Below are 25509 nucleotides of genomic sequence, written 5' to 3' on the forward strand. Positions count from 1 at the left end.
TGCCACAGGTCCCATCACACCACTGCTCACCTTTCACATAGCACTGGTGGGAGTGCTCCTGCAGCAGCGTGCAGTAAGTCACCAGCTCCTTGTGCTTGTGGTCCAGCCAAGCAGCAGTTGGGGGACGTTCCAGAGACTGGGACCTGGAAAAGAGGAACTGCAGCCTTCAGTACCAATGAAGCACATTTTAAACTGTAAATGTTTCTGGTGGCAGTAAAGCAGAGTTTAGGGCATGCAAAGGCAGTGGCTCCTACAAGGCAGAGAGGCCAAGCCAAACCAAGCCAAGCAGGCAGGACTAGAGCCAGCATCTTGTCAAGGAAACCCCTCTGCTTTTTGTCTAGGAATGGTTGGCATCACCTGAAAAAGATGTCCCGAGGAGGACGGTGTGCCCGGGGGCTGACGAGCTGCTCTCGGAGCAGCTCCAGAGAGCAGCTGTAGATGTAAATGGGGCAGCGGAAGCGGCGGCACTCGCCCAGCTCAGACTGCGAGTTCTGGCGGCAGAAGGAGATGTGCACATCTCTGCGGGAGGGGCCACTCTGCTCCCCAGGGTCATGGCTCACTTCTGCAAAAGAAACAATTCTGAGGTAAAGGCCTTGTTCCTGGTCTGAGACATCACAGCACTCACAGAAGCATCACAGCTGGATGTTGATTTTTCAAGATTCTCCCCACTCATCCTCACCCTGCACCCAACCTCTCAGCCCAGTGCTTTGGCCACCTCACAATCCCCTTCTTCACAGCCATGGCTGCTCATCACCACCACCACTACCTCCTACTGCAGCACAATCCTCCATCCTCACTGTAAGCATGGCTGATCTGCTCCAGGGGCTATGCAATCAAATCCCATATACCTCAAGACCTGTGCCCTTCTCCCCAAGACAATCTGTTGCTGACAGTGCYAGTCTGGATCATGAAACGAGAGTCACTGACTTTCCAGTGCAGCCCAGTGCTGTCATTCCTAGCAGCTTCTATCCACCTGCAACCTCCTTGCCCCCAGGGAACTAACCTTGGGCCATGGGCACCTAACTCGCATTACACTCTTTCATGCCCCCATGAACATCATTGTGCCTCATCCTGACTCTGCTGACAGCCAGGCAGGAGCTGACAGGCTGCAGCAGCCTGTTATTCCTCCTGCTTTAATCTGCTCAACAGAATGCTCAAGGACAGCAAGGATACCCATACTTTAAAGAGGTGCTGTGGGTACCATGGGCTGGTGTTATGCTGAGGGTTGGCAGTGGCACTGCAGCATCCCCTTCTTCAGCCCCTCGCTCTGCACAGACAGGTCCCATGGTATCTTCTCCACATCGACTCTCRTCTTTTGGAGATCTGTCCAATCCACAAGCCATCAGTTTCTGTACATCTGGAGGAAAAAAAAAAATCCCTCTGTCTAGTGAGAACAGCTTAACCCCTCAATCTACATTCCCAAGAGAGCAACTTTCCTGCCACCTCTTTGTGTGTAGAAGCAGCTCCACAGAGCCTAGCAGCCTTCACCAATGGCTCAGTGAAAGACAGACCAGTGCCACTGGCAGCCAGGGACAGCCACTGTGTGACTGCTGAATCACAGTGCCAGTGCCCAGAAGTAAGGACTCTCCAAGACTATCCCATTAACCTTACTCCWTTCATTAACAACCCCACTGGGAAAACAGTCCATTGGCTGCARACAGCAAACAAGTCAACACCACATCCCCTGCCTGAAAACCCTATGGGCAGCACCACATCCAAGCAGAGAAGTGCAGGATATTCAGTACTTGGCACTATTCTATTCCTGGCCATGTGGTGCAAAAAGATCGGATATCAACAATGTTGTTCAATTTTTTCTCCATCCTTTAAGCTGATTATGATTTTGCTGTTTTCCTAGGAAGGTGCTTGGGAATGCTGCCTCCTCCTGCTCCCCACAATACCCCCTCACCTGAGAAGGTGGCTGGCAGGAAGGTCAGGAACAAGTGCTGCGGGTTGACCAGCTTGGCATAACATCGCCATTGAGGGGGAAAGGGCCCCACCGTGTCACTCAGTGTCACATCATCCTCAGGCAGCTCTGTGTTGCCAAGGCTCTGATGGAAGAGCAGAAGTTGGATAAATTCATGGCATATGCACAGGCCCACCTTGAGGCAGGCAGCAACCACACAGAGCAAGTTCTTCCRTGATTGCTGGTTGGCACAGTGCTGAAATCACCCTGGTCACCTCTGCACATTCTCAGAGCTGCCTGGCTCGAGGAGTCACYGTTCTGGGAGCAGCCTGGCTCCAGGAAGCACAGGACAACAGTGAGATGCTTAGCTGGGGCTGGTTCTGACCTCCAGGCAGTGACTGCCCACGGTTTCAGAGCAATCACCAGTGCTGCTGCAACAGGCTTGGCCCATAGTGGGTGCAACTATCCACACACCTTCCAGATTGCTCCTTGATTTTAGCTGCAGGCTACAGCTTAAACTGCTGCCAAACGTGGGGAAAAAACAGCTGCTTTTCAATCCATCTCAGCCCTTCCAACTCTCCTGCTCTTTAACAGCTGCTACCTTGCCTTGTGAGGGGCTCAGGAGAAGGACAGCAGCCCAGCAGTACCTGCAGAGTACTTGTGGAGCCAGTCATATCCCTGGTGCCATTACTGCCAACAAGATGATAGGATGCAGAAGCATCCTGCTGCTCCASGGTCCCAGAAGCTTTTAGGGTTTCTTCTGAAATGGAGCACAGAGAAACCAACCTGAGAAACACCAGCTGAGGATGAGACTTGAAAGCAAGGCTCCTGAAACACCTCACTGCTCCTGGTGTCACTACTGGCACACTCCTGGTCCTTACCTCTGATCACAGGGAGTGTGAAGGGGGGCTGATGGCCATCACGATCCCGCTGCAGAACCTGCTCCATGAAAGCCACRTGATCAGCATCAGCCATGGGGATCTCCCGGTCACTGAGGTCGTGCTGAAGGCAGCCATGGAAGAGGCTCAGAAGCATTTCATTGGGCACAAATGAAGAATCCTTGGTCACCTCCTCATTCTCTGTTTCAAAGTAGAACCATGGCAGCTTTAGAGACAGCATGTCCATAGCCACCACCTGCCCAGAACCCCAGGAGACAGCCCTTTGCAAAGCAACACATTCACACAACCAAGACTTTCCCCCAGCACTTCTACAAGACTGACAGGGAGTGCTGAGGATGCCCTGGAGTTTCAGCATCATTGGTTACCTTGCACTGACCCCTCTGTGACTGCAACTGTTGTGGAGATGCTGGGGGTACTGACAAGAAACCACCACCACAAAACAACTACCTAGGTTTAATGATTTCACAAGCAACTCTTACAAATTATCATCCCAGGAAAGGCAGGACTATAGCTGGCCAGCCCTGGGCTGCAGAGTTGGGAAGAACAGCACTGAGCTACTAAAAGAGGCATGGTAGTGCTCACAGGCTGCTGCCCAGGGAGACATGCACACRGAGCAGGCTGCCCACAGAGGGAGGACAAGGGGAAGCAGGTGGGGAAGAGGCATTGCCTACCTTTTGTCAGCATTAGAAAGAACATTTCAACCTGCTGGCACCTGGGCAACAGCTTCATCAGGTTRAACTGGAATGGGATCTCATGCACTCGAAAGCCAGGCCCCATGTCTGGATCTGCAAKAGAGATGAACAGGACCACCAGATAAGAAGCATCCCACAAACTGCTCTGGGAACTGTGACTTGTAACTGAGAACAGAGGAGCTTTTCCTTTACAYCCTTTACAACTTCTATAAAACCACTTGCCCAGGCACACCAGGTCTATCACTGAAGAGATAAGCTCATCTTCCACCTGCTCCTGAATTCATCTCCTCTCACACAATTACAGAATGGTTAGTGTTGGAAAGGTCATSTGGAYCAACCCCCTTGCTCRARYAAGGTCTCCTTGTCACCTCTCCAGCCTAGGCAGAAAGTTTCAAAGCTTTTTTGGCTTTCCCAGGATGAAGCCCTTTCTTTGCCAGCTTAGCATAAGTGCAAAAATAGTGACCCACAGCCATCRAAGTCTACAAAGCTGTCAAAATGCCTGTCCCATCTTCCAGAAACTTCTACGGGTCCTGTGACATTCAAGACCTGGCTGCTTCTTTGCTCCAGCCAACTTGCCAGGACACAGATGGTGGACTCACCTTCAGCAGCTTTGGTGTCTGAAGAGGGGCAGACCCACTCCTTGTTCTGGCACAGCTGGCTGATGTACTCAAAGGTCAGCATGGTGGCAATGCACGCCAGGTCCCGGGGGTAGAGCTGCAATAAGCAGTCAAGGCTCAGCTGTATGCAGCACAATTACTACCCACAAATGCAGGAGAAAACAGTCTAAAAGCAAGGAGAGGGAACACCCATAATCCTGTTCCCTGAGCTGTCTTATTCTCACTCATCAGTGCCCCCTTCTCCACCAGTCCTTTAGGATATTTTCACCTTGCTCAGGAGGAATGCTGGCACTGCTGCTGCAGTCCCTGCTCTGGTCCAGCTTGCTCCCCTCCAATGGAATGACTCTTCACAAWATAATTGGTATTTTCCCAGCTATCCCAAAGCAGCATTGCATCCAGTGCATTGCAATGCAGAAACCTTTTATGTCCAGTGGCCAGTTCCTCTCAGATTCTTCTGTAACCAGCATTCCCATCTCTTCTGGCCCTCAGTATTTACMTGCAGTTTTGTGGTGCACTTACACGAAGCCCTTCTCCCTCCACAAAAGAGCCCATGCTCCCCTTTCAGGCACTCACCGCTTTAGGTATTTTCTGGTAGGGCAAGCCATGGAGGTGCTTCCAGTTCTCAGCAGTACTGTGGACATGGCCACTCTGTGGCTCTACCCAGCACTCAGTGACCAGGTTCAGTTCTGTGTCCACTTCAATGGCCTCYACCTCTGTATCATTGTCATCATCTGTGGAAAAGCTGGGGGGAAGACAAAAGAAGAGTCCTGTGAGACAGCACAGAGCCAGCAGCCCACTGAAGCTCCTCTCAGAGCTGCGAGAGCAGCCACAGGAATCCAGGATTGGCAGGCAAAGTCCCAGCAACCTGGTGATTAATCCATGACAAGTAGATGGAGGAGGTCTCCCTCCTTTCCACACTGAGTGCAAAAGGTCAGTCTGGAGCCTTGACCCCACTGCCAACCCCCCCTGGGAGCAGAACAGCAGCCTCACCTGTCCTTGGTGGAGGTAGAGTGGGGYGGAAAGAGGATGTACTGGACCACACAGGTGTGCTTCTCCCTGTCACTGCTGCTCTCACTTGAGCCATCCATCTGGAGGGGAGACACTGCATGAGCTGTACCCGCTACCCCCTTACACAGCACAGCCCCATCACCCAGCTCCACTAGCAGTGATGGGGAGAGGAAGTCTGTTCCAGCCCCAAGAGTTCCTCCAGCACAGCACGACCCTACCAGCAAAGCASCTCTTTAACTGCAGATGAGGCAGAAAAATGCCCAACCCACGAGCTGCTTTACTTTCTCCAGATACGTGTCAAGGATGTGTGACAGAAGGAGGTCATAAATCCTATCACAGGAAGGTGAATCCACCCCAGAACCAGCAATGAGGGACTGTGTCCATAGGAAGAAAGCACCCCGGCTCACCTGGATGGGCAGCTCCAGCACCATGTTGATAATTCCATCCCCGCTGGATGCAAAGTGGAAACCCTCTGACAGACGAACCCTTGCAACAGAGAGGAAGTCAGAGCTACAGGATTTCTCCCCAAATACTGAACGTTTACATGCAAGAATGACTACCCTTCACCTCAAAACACCATCCTTCTCAAGACAGAGAACTRCACACAGCGAATGAGAACTACACACTGCCAGAACAGCCTGTGTGAAGATCAGCACACTCCAGGCACAGTAACACTCTTGCCCTTCTGCATGTTTTCCAGGATTCATTTTCCTCAACTACAGCTGCAGAACTGGGCAAAGCACTTACCCAAGTGACCCTAGAAGCTGTGCACAGAACCAAACCCTCTGCACAGCAGCTTCAGTTGTTATCTATAACAAGGCCTCAGGTCGACCTTTGCTGTCCCCTCCATCCCCAGGACAAGCTCAGAAAAAGGACCTTGGTCAGTTGTGAAACTTACTCAGTGAGTGTGGAAAGGAGCTGGGCCACAGCAGTGATGGGCACAGCTGGTGCCAGCCCTGACTGCACGCTCCAGATCCAGCGCTGGTGATAGAAGTAGCGGGACAGCGAGGCCAGGGTGGAAGAGGCAGTGCGATTGGCCACCATGGTRAGGGGACCAGACATGGGGGGATGCTCCAGGTTCAGAATGAAGGGGGCTCGGTAGTCAGAAGGCAGCTTCTCATACCTAGGAGGGCAGAAATGTGGCATGTTGAGTTGGAAAAAGTGCTTTTCTTTCCTGTTCAGGGTCAGAGCTGTCTGGATTCACAGCCCACTTGTTGCGCCCAGGACAATCTGCCAGCAGCAGAACACGGCTGGCCKGRCACAGGATCCTGCTCGGACAGCAGYACCTAAATTTAYTTCTACATCACATTTAATTAGGAGTGACAAATCTGCCTGTCGACCAAGAACTCCTGCTGCAACTCCCATCCACACAACCCAAACCCACCCCAACCAGCACCAGTTCCATTCACAGCACTCTCATCCTGGCAGCACCATCACAGACCTTCCTCTTTCCCCCTTCCCAGGGCAAGGGGGCTGTGCTGACAGCCTGCTACTCCATCACTACCTGATAAGCAGCTTCTCCAAAGGTTTGTGCAGCACAACAAGGCAGGGTCTGTCTGAGAGGGCCGACTGGGCCCCAGCCACAGGTGGAGACTTGGAGGGAGAACTACTGCCCAACATTTTCCTCTTTGCCTTTGGAGTTGCCTCCTTGCTCTGGACCCTGTGGGGAAAGCGCAGCTGCAAGATTCGGTCCCGTAACTCTTCCACGATCTGTCATGGTAAAAGCAAAAGGCAAATGTGACCAACTCTGGAGACATAAACTACTCAAAATAAGTGTCTAGAACAAGAGCTTGACCAAAAGGAATTGCACACTTCTTAAATACACAGAAGAGCAGGAGTTAAATGTCTTTTTACTTCTGAGGCACTAGGAAAACTTAGATCAAGATGATCTTCGGTCCATATTTTAACAACTCTTCGGTCCCTATTTTAACAACTGCAAGTATTTTTAAAAGCAAAAGGAAGGTTAAAAACCCCCCAAAGACTATTTCAAGGCTGAAGATACTGCTTTCCAAAACTTGAATTAAAAACAAATGAGTTGCATGCCAGCTCCCCCACAGAAGCAGTCCAAGCACCCACCCTCATTCTTCCCTCCTCCTCTCCTCAGCAGCCCACAGTAAATGTAAACTAGTCCATATCAGCTGTGGGAACACTCTGGCTCTGTCTTATGTATTCCCCCACTATCACATTCATTTGTCAAACCTTTATGGCAAAAGGTTTCAGGAGCTTGGGTTATTTTTTACRTTAATTTTTTCCAAGATATTCACAATGACTTTCTGATTACTCTTTTTAGCTTTTAGCAGCTCTGAATATGGTTCTACCCACGCCAGCATCTGATTCCCACAATAGCCCAGTGTTTTCTTAGAAATTTCTCGGGTTATGTTTCTTTTCACGACCTTTGTTCAACTTTTTTCAGTTTTTATTACCACTGCAGGCAAACAGAAGAACAGCAGCTCTCCTCAACAACAATTCCTTCAATAACTTTTCCCATCATTACTATGCCTTGTTAAAGGAAAGGAATGTCCCCAAACCCAAATGTTTCACAAGAGTTCTTTCCTGCACTATGCTGCCACTTGGGTCCCCTTCATGGTTTCGTATTGATATCACAGAATAACTAATGGYGTTTAAGCTCCCAAATCCCACAATTTTGCAGTTATCCATAGAGACTTCCAGCCACCATTGTGCTGCTTAGGTGCCACCAAAGCACAGAGGTTAAAATAGCTTTGTGCCACCTGCACATTTCCCCAGGTCAGTGCCTGTTCCCTTTCTGCAAATGAGTTCCCTAACCTTTGACTAGAAAAAAGATTGGGAAAATCACAAACAGCTTCTGCTGTGATGAAACAGTGCACTTTTTCCATTTCCTTGCTTTGTTCCCCAAGGCAGTTTCTGTTTTATGACACCCCATTCCAACAGTTCTACAGTTGAGCCCTAAACAAAATCTCACCAAAAAGCTTCTTGAAAGTCAACTGTACCAGGTGCTTTCCTTCCTTTCAGTGCTGGAAATTTGAATCACTCAGCACAAAACCCCCTTTCCCTTAAACAAAGCAGGATAAGTTCTACTGCCATCCTCCATACTGGGTAGTTAATCAGCTCTATAGCAGGCAAAAAAAAAGCAAAAAGGATTGTGGATGATACAATTTATGACCTATATACAGCTCCTGCTGCAATGATCTGGAGCTTATCCACAGCTAGAGGGTATGGTGCCTGTCTCACACCTTCTTCATGAAATAGATATTAATTTATACCTGCCAGAGGGAACTCCTTCAAAATAAACCTGTCACTTGGCATTACCAAGCCCACATGTTGGCCCAGCAATCAGTGCCCAAGTCCTGGATCCCCTAAAGACATGAAAGGGCCAATCTTCCAGAGTGCCAGAACATTTAGTATTATCTGGGTTCATTATCTCAGAAAGAGATGGTCCTTCCCATGTTTGCCAGCTTCTCCTCAGACTAATCTCTAACACTAAAGCTAAGTTACACAAACCAAAGATTTCTTTAATGAAGACAGAAGATCTAGATTTAATGATAAACCTCTCATTTACATTAAAAGTTCATCAAAAGTTTAGCAGAGCATCTTTCTCATGCTTTACCTAGGAACACTTGGACTTGTCTCAGCTATTATATCTGAAAAATCAGTCCAAACATAACTCCACCTTTTGCATCTGATTAGGGCAGCCCATTTCTTCAGACAMAAAAAGGTTATCAGAAATCTAGGAGACTTTTATCTCCTGAAGACATTTCCTGGGTACTAATTTCTTTTCTCTCCTTGCTGCTTATGTGGGGCATTGTTTGCATTTTAMCTCTTAACTCCTCCCTGCCCAATAGAGCCAATGTACATAAGTAATTCACCATCTACTGGAACAGACAGCCCACGGAACATRTAGTACATCTGTCACAGAGGTCTTCACAGATGAGTCAGGCAAGTATCTGCTGCTCTTTACAGATGGTATTGATCGTGCTTTGGTCAGAAGGATAGACTAGATAACCTTTGAGTCATTTCAAGCCCCGCAGTTGAATTAAGCAGTGGGAAAAATATCCATGTGACCAGCTATTCTATTGATCTTTGAGTCTTTGGGTTTAGATCTTTCTAAGACTCAACAAAGGAACTTTGTCCCCACTGACCCTTTCTGCTACAGTAGATTCACACCCATGTAATCCTTAACAAAGTAGTTACTTACTAGAGGGTAACTGCCCACAGTGTTGCCTATGAATCAACCCACCATTTCCACATTCAGAGCTTCTTGCTTTGCTCCTACCCCATGAAGCACACAGCCAGCTCTCACCTTGTTTCTGGCCTGTGCAGGTGTGCCAATGGGGAATCCCAGCCGGAGAACCATGCAGGGAGCTTTGGAGATGATTCGTACCACATAGAACGAGGAAGGGGTAAGATCCTCAGAGCTAGGGAGRAGGGATTAAGACAGGGCTGAAATGGTGTGCATCTCACTGCTCTGTTGTGCCAGACCAAGCAGARGTCTCCTCCACAGAGCCCAACAGCCCACACAATTTCTCAGTAATACATATGACTTCTAGCATGCAGAAACCCCCCAGCTGGCTTCCCGCTCCCTCTGGGCTGTGCCTGGAACACAATGGAACAGYTCAGAAATTGCAGCATTTCATAYCMCCTTGYCTAGCTCTCATCCTCTCCTGTAAACACCTGCTTCAGGCCCATCACTGCATACTGGTCTAACCAGATCCCTGGTCTGGCCACACGCCCGATCCCCACACAGCACTGCTCCAGAGCCACTCACCCGTGGATCAGCTTGACATAGGAGTAGCCCTCCACCAGCACGAAGCTGCTCCAGTCCCGCAGCAGGGAGGTGAGCGCCGAGTGCGAGATGCGGCACTGGATGGTGCTGTAGCGGCCGTTGTTGCCTGGTGTGTGCAGGTGCTTGGGCACGGGCCTGCAGGGTGGGGCAGAAAGTCATTTCAGAGCTGCCGTTTCTCTTCTTCCCCCAAAACCCACACAGGCTCTGCTACATCCATCCTGCTCTCACTGGTCTACCAGCCTTTCTCCTCCACAGCAGCCAGAATAAGCACCTCCTGAATTGAGCACTGGTGAGAGCCATGCTCTCTGAGTGCCCTGGCATCACCACACTACAGAGAGCCCATCCCTTGTACCCCTTCTATCTCCCTCAATGCAATAGATGACTATTGTTCACATAACTCTGCAACCAGGACCAGCCTCAGGAAAGCAATGCTTTTGGGAAAGATATTTTCCAGCAGCAAACAAAAATGTGTGGGCTAGCTCCCAAAWGAATGGTTCCACACCCCCTGAAATCAGGAAATCCATACCCAAGAGGGACTTGAGAAACAATTTATCCTGCCACTCTCAACAAAGATGACTTCCCAACCCACTGTTCCTCTCAGATAAACAAACCTTCACTATCCATCAGGTCCCACTAGWGAGACCCTTCCCTTGGCCACAGGCACCTGTAAAAGAGCTGCAATTCCTCAGCTGGGCTGCACTGGAAACCTGCATTCCCAGGCTGGCCCACAGTGTGCACTGAGCTCAGCCCTGCCCATTACATACGTGTCATGCTCCAGAAGGACCACTATACGATGCATGTGCAGCCACCTCTGCCAGAAGTTGGCATCCATGGAAAGGATKGGCTTCCAGTAGGAGGCAAACTGGGAATGGCTGGAGTCAGAGCCACTGTGCTGCAGAGATAATACCTGAGAAAATGATGGGACAATATTCAGCATCAAAGTGTTCCACCCAGAGATAGTAAAAATTTTTTTAGCAGCTGAGCTGTTGTAGGGCAAGAAGGCCACATTCCTGACTTTGGGTAATTTCCTCTGAACTGAGTAAATGTGTTCACATTGAAACACGCAGTACAAAGTAAGCAAAAATAAATTAGGCTCCTGAAATGTCAAGTTAATTAGGAATTTAACTACTTAGCATCAAGTAAATCAACCATGAAAAAGATGGCATATGTAATGGTGTGCCTTGTGATTGAGAGGGGGATATACAGCTTGTGTCAGCAAAGTAATTAAACACTCAGATTACTCATCTGAGAGTGCTCAGGCAAATAGGGTGCCAGAATGGGTGGCATTGGGCAATGCTAATTGGTTTGTGTGGTGACACTGATTCCAMCAACTATAGCAACTCTGCTGACACAGAAACACAGTGGTGGTTAGCCATAAGATGGGATGTTCCAGATATACTGTGGGATACATAACCCTACACAGGCAAAATGTACTAGGCAAACTTAAATGGATTAAACAATAAAATAAAATGGATAGTTCTCTGAAATTAAAACTTCCCCTAGCTTTAATGGCTGCTAGTCCTCTTCCATCTATGCCAAGGACACTGGTAGCAGGGAAGAGATAATATGCTGGCTCTTCTGCTTGGTGAGTTTCAATGAGTTTGAATTTTGCAGTGGAAACTATTAGCTCATATTTTGTTTAGTTTCTGCTGCAGATGACAAGTATCTCCCTTGCACCTTCCACATGAGTGCTCAGAGCAATGAGCCTATTAAACAACTATTCAGGACATCGTGTATGTTCACCTGACAGTACTGAGCTACATCTCCASGGCACTGATTGCACTGCCAGCAGCAATTCCCTGCCTTTGGGATATCCACTGAAAAAGCACAGCAAAAGCAAATGTGTCAGYCTTCCCACCAGTCTCACACATCAGAGCATGAAAGGAGAAGGTTTCACAGCACACTCAGGACATTTACTGTTGGGCTTAGAGGTGCAGCTGCAACAATGAAGACAGGGTGATATCTCAGAGGGGGAAATGTATGGCATGGGATGCTCACTGCACCACACCTGAACTCTCTGACTGAGCAGGACAAGACAAGATGAGCAAGAGATGAAGCCTGAGTACAAGAACAGGAACAGGAGACAACCTGTACCACATTAAACAGAGAGAAGGGAACATACCGGAGTGGTGGAGCCTGGGGGGATGTAGAAGAGGGGCACCCCATTCTTGGTGCTYTCAGGAATGGTGAAGTGTTCTGGCACTGTGTCAAAAGACTGCAGATGTACCAACATCTGATCTGTTTGGTTGATGCTGGAAAAGAAGAGGTAGTCAGCCMCAAAACCCATGCTCTCCCCCTTGCTGCCCCAGTCAGCGCAGGGCTTGTACACACAGCATTCCCTGTGTGCTGGGAGCCCATCTACACCAACAGAGCTCTCTCAGGCAATGCTGTGATTCCATGCCCAAGTGCAAGAAGTGTGCTAAAGGGGCTACAGTGCCACAGCCTAACACAGAGGATGATCAGAGTTGGCAATGAAACGCTAGAAAAAGAATCTGCTGAATAGTTGGGASTAACAGTCACCGTGGCCAGGAAATGGCTGTGACCCACAGGCACTTCAGCCCCACAGACACGATGTGTGATGTGTTTGCTGCTCCCAGAATGATCACACAGCACAGCTGCACAGAAGTGCTGTAAGAACACACGGCTTCCATGGGATGGCAGTCAGAGGTAAGGTTTGCATCCCAGGATCCAGATTTGGGAGCAGCAAAGCCATCACCCTGAAGCACTCTTACAAAGTAGGTCACAGACTAGTTCCAGTCTTTTCCTTGGCTAGACAGCAAGCTTGTTGCCAGTCATGCCCCTTTTGAACCCTGGGTTGCGATGGCCACCTGCTAAACCCATGTCCCAGCAAGCCAAGGAAGGAATTAGTTACTTTGGACACTAGAAACTGCTGGGCATGGTCCAGCTCACCTCTGCAAGGTGTTCCAGAAGCGCCGGATGACTGTGGTGCGGTACAGACTGGTGATAGGCTTCCTCATGGTGCAACTGATGTCATGCAAAATGTCATAGCTTCCCTCCATCGTCACTTCCACCCATGTGCTGCGTTTGGATGGGTCCAGGGGCCAGGGTGTCACAGCTAAGTACTCAATCCTCATGTTATGCTTCCAAAGCAGCACTAGTTTCACCTCCAGCTGAGACCCACCTGCATGGGAGCAGAAGAGCAAGTTCAGGTTATTGTTGTCAGAGCTTTACCTCTGACCAGGGATACACRAGTACCATAAGATTGCTTGATTGATGAGGGGAACAAAGTCATCTAACAACTGTTTTCTTTAGCTGAAGTCACTCTCTCTCCTCTCCAGCTGGGGGAGGCTTTGCTTGCACTGCAGCATTTGGTGAAGAGTTCTCAATTCTTTAAGTATACATGTACTACTTRCACTAGAGAAGGCAACTGAAACACAGAGGAGGTGCTGACATTTGCAATGGGCTCTCTTCTTCACAGTCCATCTTTGTTTCCAAGTGTGTTTCAAACTCTGCTTTGCACAGATGAGCACAGCCCTTAAACTATAAAGTTTTATCATCCACACTGCACAGGGTTAATCCAACCCATTGCAGAAACACAGACATCTGAKGGACACAGATCATAAACAACCTGGAAGGCGAGGCCTAATTCTTGAATTAATCTCTATTTACCCTGCACAGACTGTATTTCATGCAATTTAGAACTTCAATCTTCAAAGCTTCTCACCATGTTTACCTTCTCTTCTCCAAGTTAAGATGTCAAGAATGAATATTCATCTATTCTTCAAACKGTACATTTTTATGTTTTCCTTTAAGCGGGCCTGTCTAACAAGATTAACACAAACACCTGACAGCAGCCCTTGCTGAGCCAAAAGAGCAGAGAACTGTGGCACTCCTGCTGACTGTGCATGTGTATTTGTACTGAAACATCCCAGGAAAACACATGACCACGCTGCGATTTCAACTGCTCGATCATCTATTCAATGTCCAGCCTGCTCTGTAGTTTGCCAGACTTGCAGCGTTTGTGTGATAAGTGATTGGATGTGCTGGAAACCGTCTGAACAGATCATCAGCCTGGATGCTCTGTTTCCTGCAGAGTTGCATTTGCTGCTGTCATARGCACATCATGCCATCCCCTCCACAGGCTGAGTGAGCTCCACTTTACAGCCATCTTTTTGCTCCCACGGTCCTTGCTGGGAGGCTCCCTCAGTGTACTCTTTCCCCATCAATGTTTAGAAGAAACCTCCCAGAGTATATCCAAATTCATGCTTGGTTGTTCTTTTGATTAAACTTTTTTTATCCTGAGAAGCTTCAATTCCATAACATTGACAAGGAGTGTGCACTAAGAAATCCTTACCCAGTTTCAGCTGTTACTGTGACAGAACATTCATTCCCCTTAACAGACCCAGACTTTGTACACCTCAAGAATTCATCTTTCCCAAACAAAGATGATCAAAAATATATACTGTATTTCACCTGTATTTCATCTGGGGGATTACTAGGATTGTAGTAAGTTCACTAATATTTTCTACAATGGATGATTTGTGTTATTATAAATGCACTTWCCAGGATTGTACCATCTGTTGTTTCCAATGACGGTTGCTTAGTTTATCAGAGAGGCTAAACAAGATTTTATAAATTCATCTCTTCATTTCATACTGCCACCTCGCTCTTATTGCTTTAGGGATCATCCACTGCCTTCTGCACAATATTTTGGTTYTCATAATAAAGCCTTTCTACTTCATCAACAGCAAACATGATAAGTAAATTCCTACATTTTTGCTTAGATCATTAATGAAAATATTTCCAACTTCCACCTCTGTTTCCATTAGTCATCCTGGCTTCAGTCCTATGATCCCACACACGCAAAACCAAAAACACAGGCAAAATATTTACTTAGTTTGAAGTTACAACTAGACAAATCTTTAGCTTTTTCTTACTGCAAAGCAATCTCTTTTGGTTCCTGACTTTATAGCTAATAAATTTTTTTCTACTTTGACTTCCTTTACAAAGCCCAGCTGTTTCTTTAGAAAGCTCACTTTTCTTCCCAATTCCTGTCACTGGCACTAGCCATTCTCACTGGCCAGCTAATGCCCAGCCATTTTTGATGCTGGACTGATTCACAGAGGAAGATGATGTTTTGAAAACCACCCTCCAGGCTGCCCTCAACACAAAACAGTCAGTGAGAATTTTTTTTTTTTTTTTTGTTACAGAAGGGAATCCCCTGACAATGTCCCAGAAAGCAGAAGGAAAAGAGCTGGGTTTCATTACACACCATGGTCCCATAGCTTCTTTCCCTTCCACACCTTCCAATCCTCTCCCTTCCACAAGCACTTCTGCATTGCTAACTAACCACAGTTGCCTCCCAAATACCTAAATATATAAAAATCAAACAGTGAGGGTAACCAGAGCACTTATAAATATCACAACCAACCTCTCCAGGCAACTCTGAGCACAAAGCTAGCTATTTATTCTATTTTGTATTTAGCGAAGTGAAGGAGAAAAGCAACAGTGTCAAAGTCCACAACTGCACTTTTTTCCTCTTGCTTCACAGCCAGCTGGCTCCTTAACAGCCTTTAGTTAGCAAATTTTGGCAACCCAGGTTAATTAACTGTTCTTTGTTATGCACTTCTCTGTAGAATGGCTCAAGGAACCCTGATTAGCCAAACATGCTTTTCCTCAGCAAAGGCAGTGCTGAATGTCTAAATGCCTTGATAATTTGTCAACTCTGACCTGTTAATTCAGCAAATTTTTCAGCAACTCCCCAGGGCATTTAGGCTTTCCAAAATGTAAGTAACATTATCTGCTACTATTCTGAAGGCTGCATAGAAATCCATACTGTATGTTTGATAYCTCTGACATTTCATTTTGGAATTCCTTCTAAAAAATACACAGAAAGTATTTCTGTGAGCTGCAAAGAGTTAGAGATGGCTCAAAGGAAGGAAAATAGAAAGGAGAAATGGAGATTATCATCACGTATGTTTATCCTACTTTTGCTCCTCCCTGTGCACCTGTCTATAGCTGCTCTTCACAGAAGGTACCAGCAGCTGCTCTTCTGCTCTCTGCYCCTGTAAAGATGGGAGACCAATCCATTTAGCATTCCAAGGACTAAAAGCCAGCAGGAAGATAACTGGATGAAAGTGCAGGGAGCATAGTAACATGTGGTGATATTTCTAATACATTCCTCCAGAGTGCAGGAATTCACTGCTTTATAATACCCTGAGCCAGAGGTTGTAGCTACACCTTTGTGCCAAAAGATACAAMGTGAACTTGTCTGACTGCTTTTTGAATGATTCATGCCTGGTGAAGGCTCTTCCAGCATCTCTACATACGACTACAGCCACCAAAARCACTTCAGCATTGCTGCCAGATTAAAGAGAAAGGCTTTTTATCCAGCMCTGTCCAAGCCATAAGTGAACTTGTGCACATAAGAATGAAAGACACTGAGCATGGACAGGAACGGACTTGTTGCACTGTTTTACAGATATTCCTAGACAAGGAGAGTGCAATGGATCTAATGTGCCTGGATTTAAGGGAAGTAATCTTATGCCACACCTACATTAGTGAAAGCAATCTGCAGACATTACTAGAACAGCTGTCTCACTGGGAAAACCTAGCAGACACTTACTTTTAAGAGAAAATTCCTGAAACAACAAATTAGGAGATTCCTGGAAGATCAACTTTAGAAATTATGCCACCTAATATGACTGCTAGTAGTCTTCCCCTCAAAAAAAGGTAATTTAGATCCATTTAGTTTATAAGATGCATCAAGACAAAAGAACTGCAGTTCCCAGGCATCACAAAGGAACAGCRAGCTGCACTGAGCAAGATGAACTTAAGAGTACTATCATGTAAAGGACAGCACATTCAGGGACCACTTAACAAACAAAGCCCAATAAAACAGCCTCAAGGACTCATCAGCTGAAAAAAAAGGTGTGTGAAAGATTCAGGGACTTTTATAATGCAATCATGGATTGTATTCACGATTTCTGTTCTATCAGATTTGGTGTTTTACTTCAGAAACAGGGAAGTATTAACACTGCTGAACAAAGCACTGATAAAACCGCACTTACAACACTCACGCCAACTGTTCTGAGAAATATGAGATCAAACTGAAATGAAAACAACTTAAGGGAAAAAATTAAGAGCTATTAAGCTGAATAAACAAAACAGAAAGCCTGCCCTTACAAAAGAAAGGTGAAATACTGGCTTGCTTAACCTGCCAAAAGGTAGGTTACAAGGAAGAAGATGTTGTTAAATAAGTTTGTGCAAGTCAGAGAAGGAGGATAAACTTAATTAAAGATATAAAGTCACACAGGTCTAATTTGGTCTCAGGGAGTTTAGAAAGAAAGCTAGAGAAAGAGCAATAGAGCTCTGGGACAGTCTTCCAACCAGAGCAGTGGCAGAAGGTATTTACATGTTTTTTAGGCAGACCACAGTAAATTCACAGAAAACATCACATGGTAACTTTGGAATTATTTTGGAGTTACMTAACAGACTTTGATTCTCTGATATAAAAACACATTCATTGTATTTGGATTTTATCTCCCCTTCAGTTAAAGTACTATCACTAGTCACAGCTGGAGATGGAAATTTAGGTAGGATTTACTGGCACTCCTTAGGATAATCAAACCCCTCAAAGTCCCTAATCAGTAGGCGGTTCTAACACTCCAGATGCCATGTCTAATGAGTCAGGTAACAGAACAGGTCACTGGAAGGTTTTATGGTCTTCTAGAATTGATCATGGACTTGACTGATCTGACATTTTCACCTAACAATATCCTCGTTTCGCCCAGTTTCTTCCTTTGGAAGACTGTAGTTTGGAGGCATTAAGWCTGTTGTACCATAGGGCTCAACTTTGTGTTCATATTTTGGAGTGTATCTAGCAAAGAACTAGAAAGGGATGACAAAAAGGACAAATATCGATGAAATCCCTAAATCCTCTGCAAACCCAGCTCTGTCACTAGTTTCTCTSCAATTGTGGGGAATCATTTCCAAGATACAGAGCATCACTCCTGTCCTTCTCCAGGCACAAGCACAGAGGATGGGCCTGGCAAGCGCATAACCACACAATACTGAGCAGCCCTGCATCAGGCAATTATTCATGAAAACAGAGTTYGGGGAAAATGGCTCGCTCCTCCACAGTACCACCACTCTGCTGAGATGGCAGGCCCTGTGCTTTCCTCCAAGCAGCTGAGAACAGAGTCCTATCCGAGTGTCCAGCCCTGAAGGCAGTAGAGTCACCTTTAGTGATGTTGACCTCGCGGATGCTGTATCCCTCACGCAGCCGGACGGACACAATGCTCACGAGGTCGGCGTGCACCTCCTTCTCCGTGTGCTTCTTCCTCCGCATCGCCAGCGCGGGGTTGCTGCTCGCAGACACCAGGTGCTCRTTGAACAGCCTGTGCTGGGACACTGCAAACAGCAGAGATGGGGTTGTGAGGGGGCAACTCCCCTGAGCCTCATCCTGCAGCAACAGGCCTCCCCAAGAGCTTTTTGAAAGCTGCCAGGAACACTGGCTGGCCTGAAGAACAGTACACCCTCCAAGGCACCACTTACACCCACTCCTGATTCTGCAATACAGCAAACACGATCATTAATGCGGCCAAAAGGCCTGGGAAAGGGACAGGGTGCGGTGGCAGGCGCTGCTTTCTCTGGGACAGTTTGTGTGACAAGGCACACACTGGAATTCCCCATTCAGCCTAGACAGGCAGAAACTGCACATCTGTTTCAACAGCCACACACCAAGCTTTGGGGCTTTATTGATTTCCCTGTAAAGCTCTGAATTCCTAGGTGCTTTCTAAAAGGTATTGGGATGTGGAAGCCTTGAGCTTAAACCACTAACAGCTGATCTTTTTAAGATTCAACATTTCCAAGTCCCAAGCCAGCTCTCTTCAAACTTGCCAGTTTATTYGGCTTCTGCTGCCAAGTTAGAGAAGGAGCAGATGGTACCAGTGTATCATCAGGACATGAAAGGGTGCTTCCATGTTTTACTGGTAACTAAACTAACCTCTCCTGACACACTCTCAGTCACTAACAGTCACAAAACAAGAACAACCAGGAGAGACATTTGGGACAGTTCTCAGGGGTCTAAGTTTTTTTAATCCAAACTGTCATCTGCAAGCCCTGTAAGGACAAGCTCTCCAGAATATCCACACCTGCAAGCTAGAGAGTGTGCAAGGAAGGGTGGGCAAGAGCTTCTGACTCCCTCCAAGTCACAACACAGTGGGTGTAACTGCAGATTGCTGAGCCAGGGGAATGGTGGAAAATGGGACATTAGCTACCCCTGGTCCACCCAATTCCTGGAACCAGGAGGGGATTCACAGAGTAGGCTGTGTGAACAGTTGGGCCCAGAAGCTGCAGAAGGCATGACTAGGAGGGGACCAGGGACAGCATCAACATAACCAAGCCTGGGGGAGTCACCCCAAAGAGAGGTGCTCTAAGATATCCATCWACTGGAAAAAAGGACATGCACATTGCTCACCACAGTAATACTCTGGATTCAGGGACTCCCCAGTACGCAGAAAGGAGTACAGTAGAAATGCCTTGTGATACACATTCAGATCCAGGCTCAGGGGATCCAGCTCAGGGCAGGTGGAGAGGTAAGCACCAAAAGTGGCCATGGCGATGAATTTCATCAGTTCCACATTGGGAACGTGGCCAAAGCTGCAATCGTAGGAGTAGACACCTCCCACCTATGGGATGGATAAAGGAGACACCTGAGAGAGAACAGCAGGGCTGAGGACAAGGCAGACAGCTGGTCAAGGACTCAAGCAGGCACAGAAGGCCCCTCCTTCTCCTGTGGAGGTGGATGCCACTAGCAGCAATCCACTTTCCTCCCTCTGGCACCCACACTCCAGGTACCAGCAGCCATACCTGCACAAAGGAGCAGGCCACTGTGCCACTGCGCAGCTGGTTGAGTAAAGTCTCRCACACGGCCACGTCAGGGACACTGGTCACACCATCCGTAATTATTATGATACCTGTGAACAAGGCAGCATCTTAGTGCATCTTCCATCTCAAACAGCTCCCAGTAAATCCACCAGAGACAAAGGTTAGGCAGGGCAAAAATAGAAGAAAAATCCTGAGGATGGTTTAGAGCTTCCAAAGCATCATAGTGCTGGCAAATATCCTAATTAGGTCCAGCAAAGCACTCAGGGCACACTCTTCACACCCCAGGTTGCCCTGAGCAGCAATCACAGCTGTACTGCCTCACAGACTCCCCAACTCTGACACACAGCACGTGGCACGGTGATCATTCTCCTCCTCATTCCCACCACCACAATTTGCTCACAGAATGCAGAGTGGAATTTCATCCCTAACAGAAGGGTCCATGCACGTACCAGCCCTTATTAAATTAACCTCAGCCTATGGCAGGAGGAACACAACCCTTGGCAAACAACCGGGCAAACCTTAACCCCGAGGACGCAGCCAACCTGCGCTGGAGTTGGAGGGCAGCAGCTGCAGTGCCAGGATCCCTTGCCGGACCATGCTGACCAGGCCAACGTCAGCAGTGACAACAGACACGCTGGGCTTCCTCCCAGATGACTCCTGCACATCACCAGGGCTCTCTTGGCTCAGGGGGGATAAATCCACCTGGAAAAGTTAAAAAACTTTTGACCTCATTGGACAGAATTCAGCCTACCACTAGTTCTTGCTTGTCCAAACACCTTCAGTCTGGCAGTCCCATGCTACCACAACTCTGGAGCACCACAGCAAACTCCATTTAACTTCCAAGTACTCTTAAAATCCGGGTCACTTGGGCCCCTTAGAACAGCTGGGTAGCTTGAAGGTGGAAAAAGGGGACAGCATGCTTAGAGCTTTACCCTAACCTGGCTTCTCACAGAGACACTTTGGGGTTACTAAAACTCCACAGCAGAGCAAAACAGTTCCCAACTAAAGAGACAGTGAATAATTCCTTTTCCCCTTGTCATTCAGTAAAAGCTGCAGCTACTCAGCAACTACTTAATCTACCCTGTTCAGCTCAGAAACACTGGAGAGGCAGAGACAGCCACATCTCATTTGCGAAGCACTGCAGCAGAGGGAGCAAGGAGCTTCGTAAGGACAAAGTCTAGTGCCTATGCATTTAACTCAAACAGCCGTCATTATGCAGTGCTGATATAAACAAATGCAGGTAGGCTTCTCCTGCATCTTCCATGAAAAATATCCCCAAGGCAAAACCTGGAATTTGTATAATTACACCCATGAGAAACCTACTGTATTCATAATCCCTTAATCCCCATAAGAGTCTGGCAGTTCATCCCTGTAACAAAATATTGCTTCGTTTTTACTGCTAATACAGAGAATGGCCGAGATCCTCCTCAGCAAAGCTACAGATGATTGGAGCTGGGAAAACTAAAACTAACAAAACTTTTATTATGYAAAAATGGGAGCAGTTCATGCCCATGAGCAAAAAATATTGACTATCCATCACTATAATTTGCTAGGTGCCTTAAATTCAGACACTTGTAAACAATGATACAGCTAGTGCAACTTCAAAAGTGAAAAAAGTTTCAGTCTCTGCCCTTCCCCTGGGGCCTCCCACCTCCACCYCACAGCCTGTGGCAGGACTCACCAGTCCCTCTGGCCTGCAAGAGCGTCTCTCTTCTCCATTTGCATGGAAGAAGTTACAGGGTAGTTTACCATGAGAGAAATACTGCATCAAGCAGGAATGCATACAAAGCACTGCAAAAACACCATCTGGACTCACTTGCTGAGGTATTTACTTCCTGCAATCTACTTTCTGTTTCAGGACTGGCAGTTTTAGCATTGAAACATACAAATTTCAGCCAGAATATGAGATTCCGAGCACTTCAGATATGCAACTAYAGTACACCACCACTAGCCTCTAAGTCATCTGATTTTGGACATCCTTTTTTTTTCCTTTTTGCCCTAACTCTAATAACTAATGCTAATTAAGGACTAAATGGCCTCAGCCAGACCAACAATGACTTTGACTGCAAGAAGATCAAAACCAGCATGGCCAGCAGGTCAAGGGAGGTGATYTTTAAATGTCCCTCCCAACCCAGAGCATGCTAGGATTCTATCATTAATTTGTTGATACATATATCCATGGCAACTAAGCAACATCTGCCAGATTTCAAGGAGTACTAGAAACTGCACTGACTGTTTATTCAGTTTCATGGGCAGTTTTCATGGTAACAAGGAAGTATTTTCATTCAAGGACTGTAACAAGGGCTAAGGGCATATTCACAGCATTTATAAATTAATAATACGAGCATTAGCACCTCTCCCACCATCTTCTTCGGCGAGAAAACACATCCTACAATTTCTCTCATGATGTATAGTCAGGCTGTCTTATTGCACATTAACTTTGGGGAAGACAGCCATTCTTAACAGTCCTTCTAAACAATTACTGGTTCTGCTTTCCTCAGAAAGGTTCATGTCTCATTACAAGATCCCACAATGTTATCTCACCAACTCCTTAGCTGTTCCTTCCGCAGACCTATGCTGCTGTTCCTCTTGCCACCCCACCCRAGAGGGGCTCCTGGGAGCCAAAAAACCCCAACAACCTCTGCCCTTCTYACCTGTGGTTTGGGTTCATACTGTTGCTGAAGCATCTCTGCCACTTTGTTCTCAAAGGCACAGAGCTGTGTGTAAACTTGGTGCAGAAAGGCTTCGCGCTTCGTCTCATCCAGCTGACAGCCCTGGAACAGCACCTGGCCCAAGGACACACATGTTAACATTAAGTTWAGGATTTTTAGCAGCAGCCTCCAAACACTACACAGGAACACAGTTCTGCACAATAAAGTTCAGACACGTCCCTGACAAAGTATGAGTACAGCACAGGCCACTTYTCTCTGTCCCTGCTCAGAGACAACTGTCAGTGACAGCAGTGTCTCATGGCATCTCCAGTGCAACCCACAGCAGATGCCTAAATCACACTTCGGGAAATCTCCTTCTTGGGCAAGAAACTTCTAATTCATTTGACTCTCTCCAGGACAAGCAGTTGTCAGGAGAAAGTGATGTGGGATCATTGTTAGAAGCCAGTAACTGTAGTGTGATGCTCTAAGGAAGGCCTGTTTGTTCTAATCTACCTCACCTACAGACTGATCACATTTTCTTCCAAAAGGAACAGCAAATTGAAATAAAGAAAGGAAACAATTAGACTGGACATTACAAAAGAGGCTGAGTCACAGAGTAAACTTGCCACAGAAACTCCCCAGGGTGATAGGCATGACACCTGTATCTACAGATACTCTGGCACATGCAATCCTTGTCCACAACCAGGAGCAAAGAAGATGCAACAGGCAGACAAAGAACTCAGCAGGTAGTGGGACAACGTGGTGACAAAGAACTCAGGCTGGTGGGACATTGCATGTTATCCACGTTTCCTCAGCTTCACAGGGGCAAGACCTCAYAGCGACATAGGAGAAATAAATTATTACCATAGAGAGTCTTTCCTGCATGAGTGATATACACATACCCCTTTTCCTCCATAAAAGAAATATAATTATTCAGTTGTACCCAGAGATCACAGTTCATGGCCTGATTTACGAAGCGGGAATTTAGAGAAATCCAAAGAAAAAAAATGTAGCAACTTCAGAATGCTCAATACAGTGTAAATAGGGGAAATACTGAGGCATAGAATGATAGTGTCTGCAGGATTTATGGACAAGATGACACATAAAACATCAATGGCAAATGGAGACATTCCTGCCACCCTTATCCAGTGGCACCTCAGAACACAGCAAAGTGGGGGCCATGCTCCTCAGGCACAACACAAACCCTGGTGGAAGGCTTGGGCAGGGGAAGAAGCAAGCATAGACCAACAGGCTCCTCCTGTTACCATGCACTTTTCCTAATATTAGCAAAGGGATGCAATACACCRTCAGAAATGTGTAAGTTACGTGAAAATACTGTTAGGATGAAGAGATCAAGGATGAACTTCAAAAATCACACTGGCCCCATAAACTAGACTTGGATTTATTAAACAGCCTTGTCCTGACACAAGTGAAAACTCACTGACAAATCTCAATACTGGGCTTGGCTGCTCCTTCCAGCAAGAAGCAACATATTCAGATCAGTGCAAAAAGAACAAGGTCTGTACAAAGAGGCAATTATATTTGAATTAACCACTGCTACAGAGCTGGAACGGGCAGACAAGCTTTGGCCTCTGCTTGAATGCTTCAAGCTAATTGAAACAGGCAAAAAGAATTAATAAAGAGAAATTAAAAGAAAAAAAACAACCCCCCAAACAACAAAACAAGAAAAACAACAACGACAAGCACACATTTGACATGAGGCAAATACTCCCTGTGGCCCAATTTTAAAATCTTGCCTGAGGGCAGTGCTCTCCAAAGAAACCTCTGCTTCCTGCCCAGAAAGGAGAAGTTGCTCACACACACTTCTGTATCACACCAGGCCAAGTGCTTTAATAAAACAAGCCTGCAGCATCACAGATAAAGAGCCCARCTGCCACCTGCTCCCACTTTCCTCACACTCACAGCTGAGATGCTCACGCCATAACGAGGGAGAGCCTGGACCTTACCTGGTGGGACTGCAGGCCAATGATGGAGGAATACACCTGGATGGTGACAAAGATCTCWGGCTGGTAGATAATGTCTGAACCAGGGATACGAAAGGGTCTTAACAATCCCACCAAGCATCGGGAAAGGGCGTGAAACACTTCATCAAAAATTATCTCCCCCGTTGAGTCATCCTACAGAAACAGAGAAAGGGAACAGCTTTTTCATATTCTAGGACCTTCAATCTCCTTGCTGGTTGTCCCACTGCAGAGCCAACAGCAAACATCCTTCTGCAATGGCAGCTGGATTAAAATGACAACTCCTGTAAACACAAGTCACACACAGAGCATCCAGTGGAGAATCAGGGTTTGTCATTAAGGTCTTAGCCAGGGGCACATCATGGATCCCTCCTGAGAAAAGCAAGACTTCTGCCAAAGTTAAGACTGACATTGACAGCGATATGATACACCTTTTCTCATCAAATGAAAATGGGTTTCTGTTTTAATGCAGAGCACCCAGAGAGGCAGTTTCTGCACTCACCACAATCCCTGTGGAAGGGCTCAGATCAAGCTCAATCACAAATCGGTACTGGCGGGCCAGGAAGGTGACCCGTGTGGAGGGGACGAGGAGATAGGGCCTGGGCTGCACGGGCTCGTCTGGCTGCCACCCGTTAGGCAGGATGCTGAGAACATCGAGCTCATTTTCTGACTTCACCTGCCAGAACAAGCATCGGTACATGAAAGAACATGAAGGCACACCACAGGAAGGATCAGAGAAARGAGTCGGGCTCAAATGCTCTGCAGGGTGCAGGTGCTGCTGGGTGGTGCAGCAGCCGCGGTGACACCGTGCAGCCCTGGGCACCAACTCACCAGCTCGGGCTCGGGCACGGCCCTGATGACCTGGTGCAGGCGGCTGAGGACCCAGGCGAGCCGCACGTTGCGGGAGATGCGATAGTCCTTCTTCATCAGGAGGAACACGTGCCCTGCCTCCTCCACCTGCGGCRGGAGCACAGCGGCCCAGGTCACCCCCGGCAGAGCCCCGGACAGCGCCCGCGCCGCCGCTCACCCCGGGCTGCTCCGGCCCCGCAGGGCGAGCCCCACTGCACACCGTGTCCCCTGCGCCCGCCCCTCGCCCCAGCCCGGTGTGCTCCCTCGCCCCAGCCCGGTGTGCTCCCGCTCCCC

At 47.4% G+C, this 25509-nt stretch overlaps 1 protein-coding gene across 2 annotated transcripts in view; it reads right to left on the minus strand.

The window, feature by feature from the left end:
- The window catches only part of SZT2 (SZT2 subunit of KICSTOR complex), a 54639-nt gene extending 29263 nt beyond the window's left edge, over positions 1-25376 (minus strand). The window contains exons 1-26 of one of the 2 annotated variants that reach the window (XM_057390652.1): positions 25198-25376; positions 24869-25042; positions 24352-24522; positions 22388-22519; positions 20276-20435; positions 19716-19822; positions 19324-19534; positions 18084-18254; positions 12792-13023; positions 12004-12133; positions 10646-10788; positions 9864-10016; positions 9399-9513; positions 6624-6829; positions 6018-6242; positions 5527-5605; positions 5102-5199; positions 4685-4853; positions 4094-4208; positions 3474-3587; positions 2785-2982; positions 2551-2663; positions 1907-2048; positions 1202-1357; positions 358-562; positions 31-143 (exon numbers count right to left, since the gene is read on the minus strand). In XM_057390652.1, coding sequence (XP_057246635.1) covers positions 31-143; positions 358-562; positions 1202-1357; positions 1907-2048; positions 2551-2663; positions 2785-2982; positions 3474-3587; positions 4094-4208; positions 4685-4853; positions 5102-5199; positions 5527-5605; positions 6018-6242; positions 6624-6829; positions 9399-9513; positions 9864-10016; positions 10646-10788; positions 12004-12133; positions 12792-13023; positions 18084-18254; positions 19324-19534; positions 19716-19822; positions 20276-20435; positions 22388-22519; positions 24352-24522; positions 24869-25042; positions 25198-25293 — 3928 coding nt within the window. In that variant the 5' untranslated portion in view covers positions 25294-25376. Of the gene's footprint in view, positions 1-30; positions 144-357; positions 563-1201; positions 1358-1906; positions 2049-2550; positions 2664-2784; positions 2986-3473; positions 3588-4093; positions 4209-4684; positions 4854-5101; positions 5200-5526; positions 5606-6017; positions 6243-6623; positions 6830-9398; positions 9514-9863; positions 10017-10645; positions 10789-12003; positions 12134-12791; positions 13024-18083; positions 18255-19323; positions 19535-19715; positions 19823-20275; positions 20436-22387; positions 22520-24351; positions 24523-24868; positions 25043-25197 lie in introns of both variants that reach the window. The other variant, XM_057390651.1, reaches the window with a different exon arrangement.
- Positions 25377-25509: the final 133 nt, after the last annotated feature.

The sequence above is a fragment of the Malurus melanocephalus genome, unplaced genomic scaffold (genome assembly GCF_030028575.1).
Source record: "Malurus melanocephalus ecotype Western Australia unplaced genomic scaffold, MMel_1.1 scaffold_28, whole genome shotgun sequence".
Classification (NCBI taxonomy): Eukaryota; Metazoa; Chordata; class Aves; order Passeriformes; family Maluridae; genus Malurus; species Malurus melanocephalus.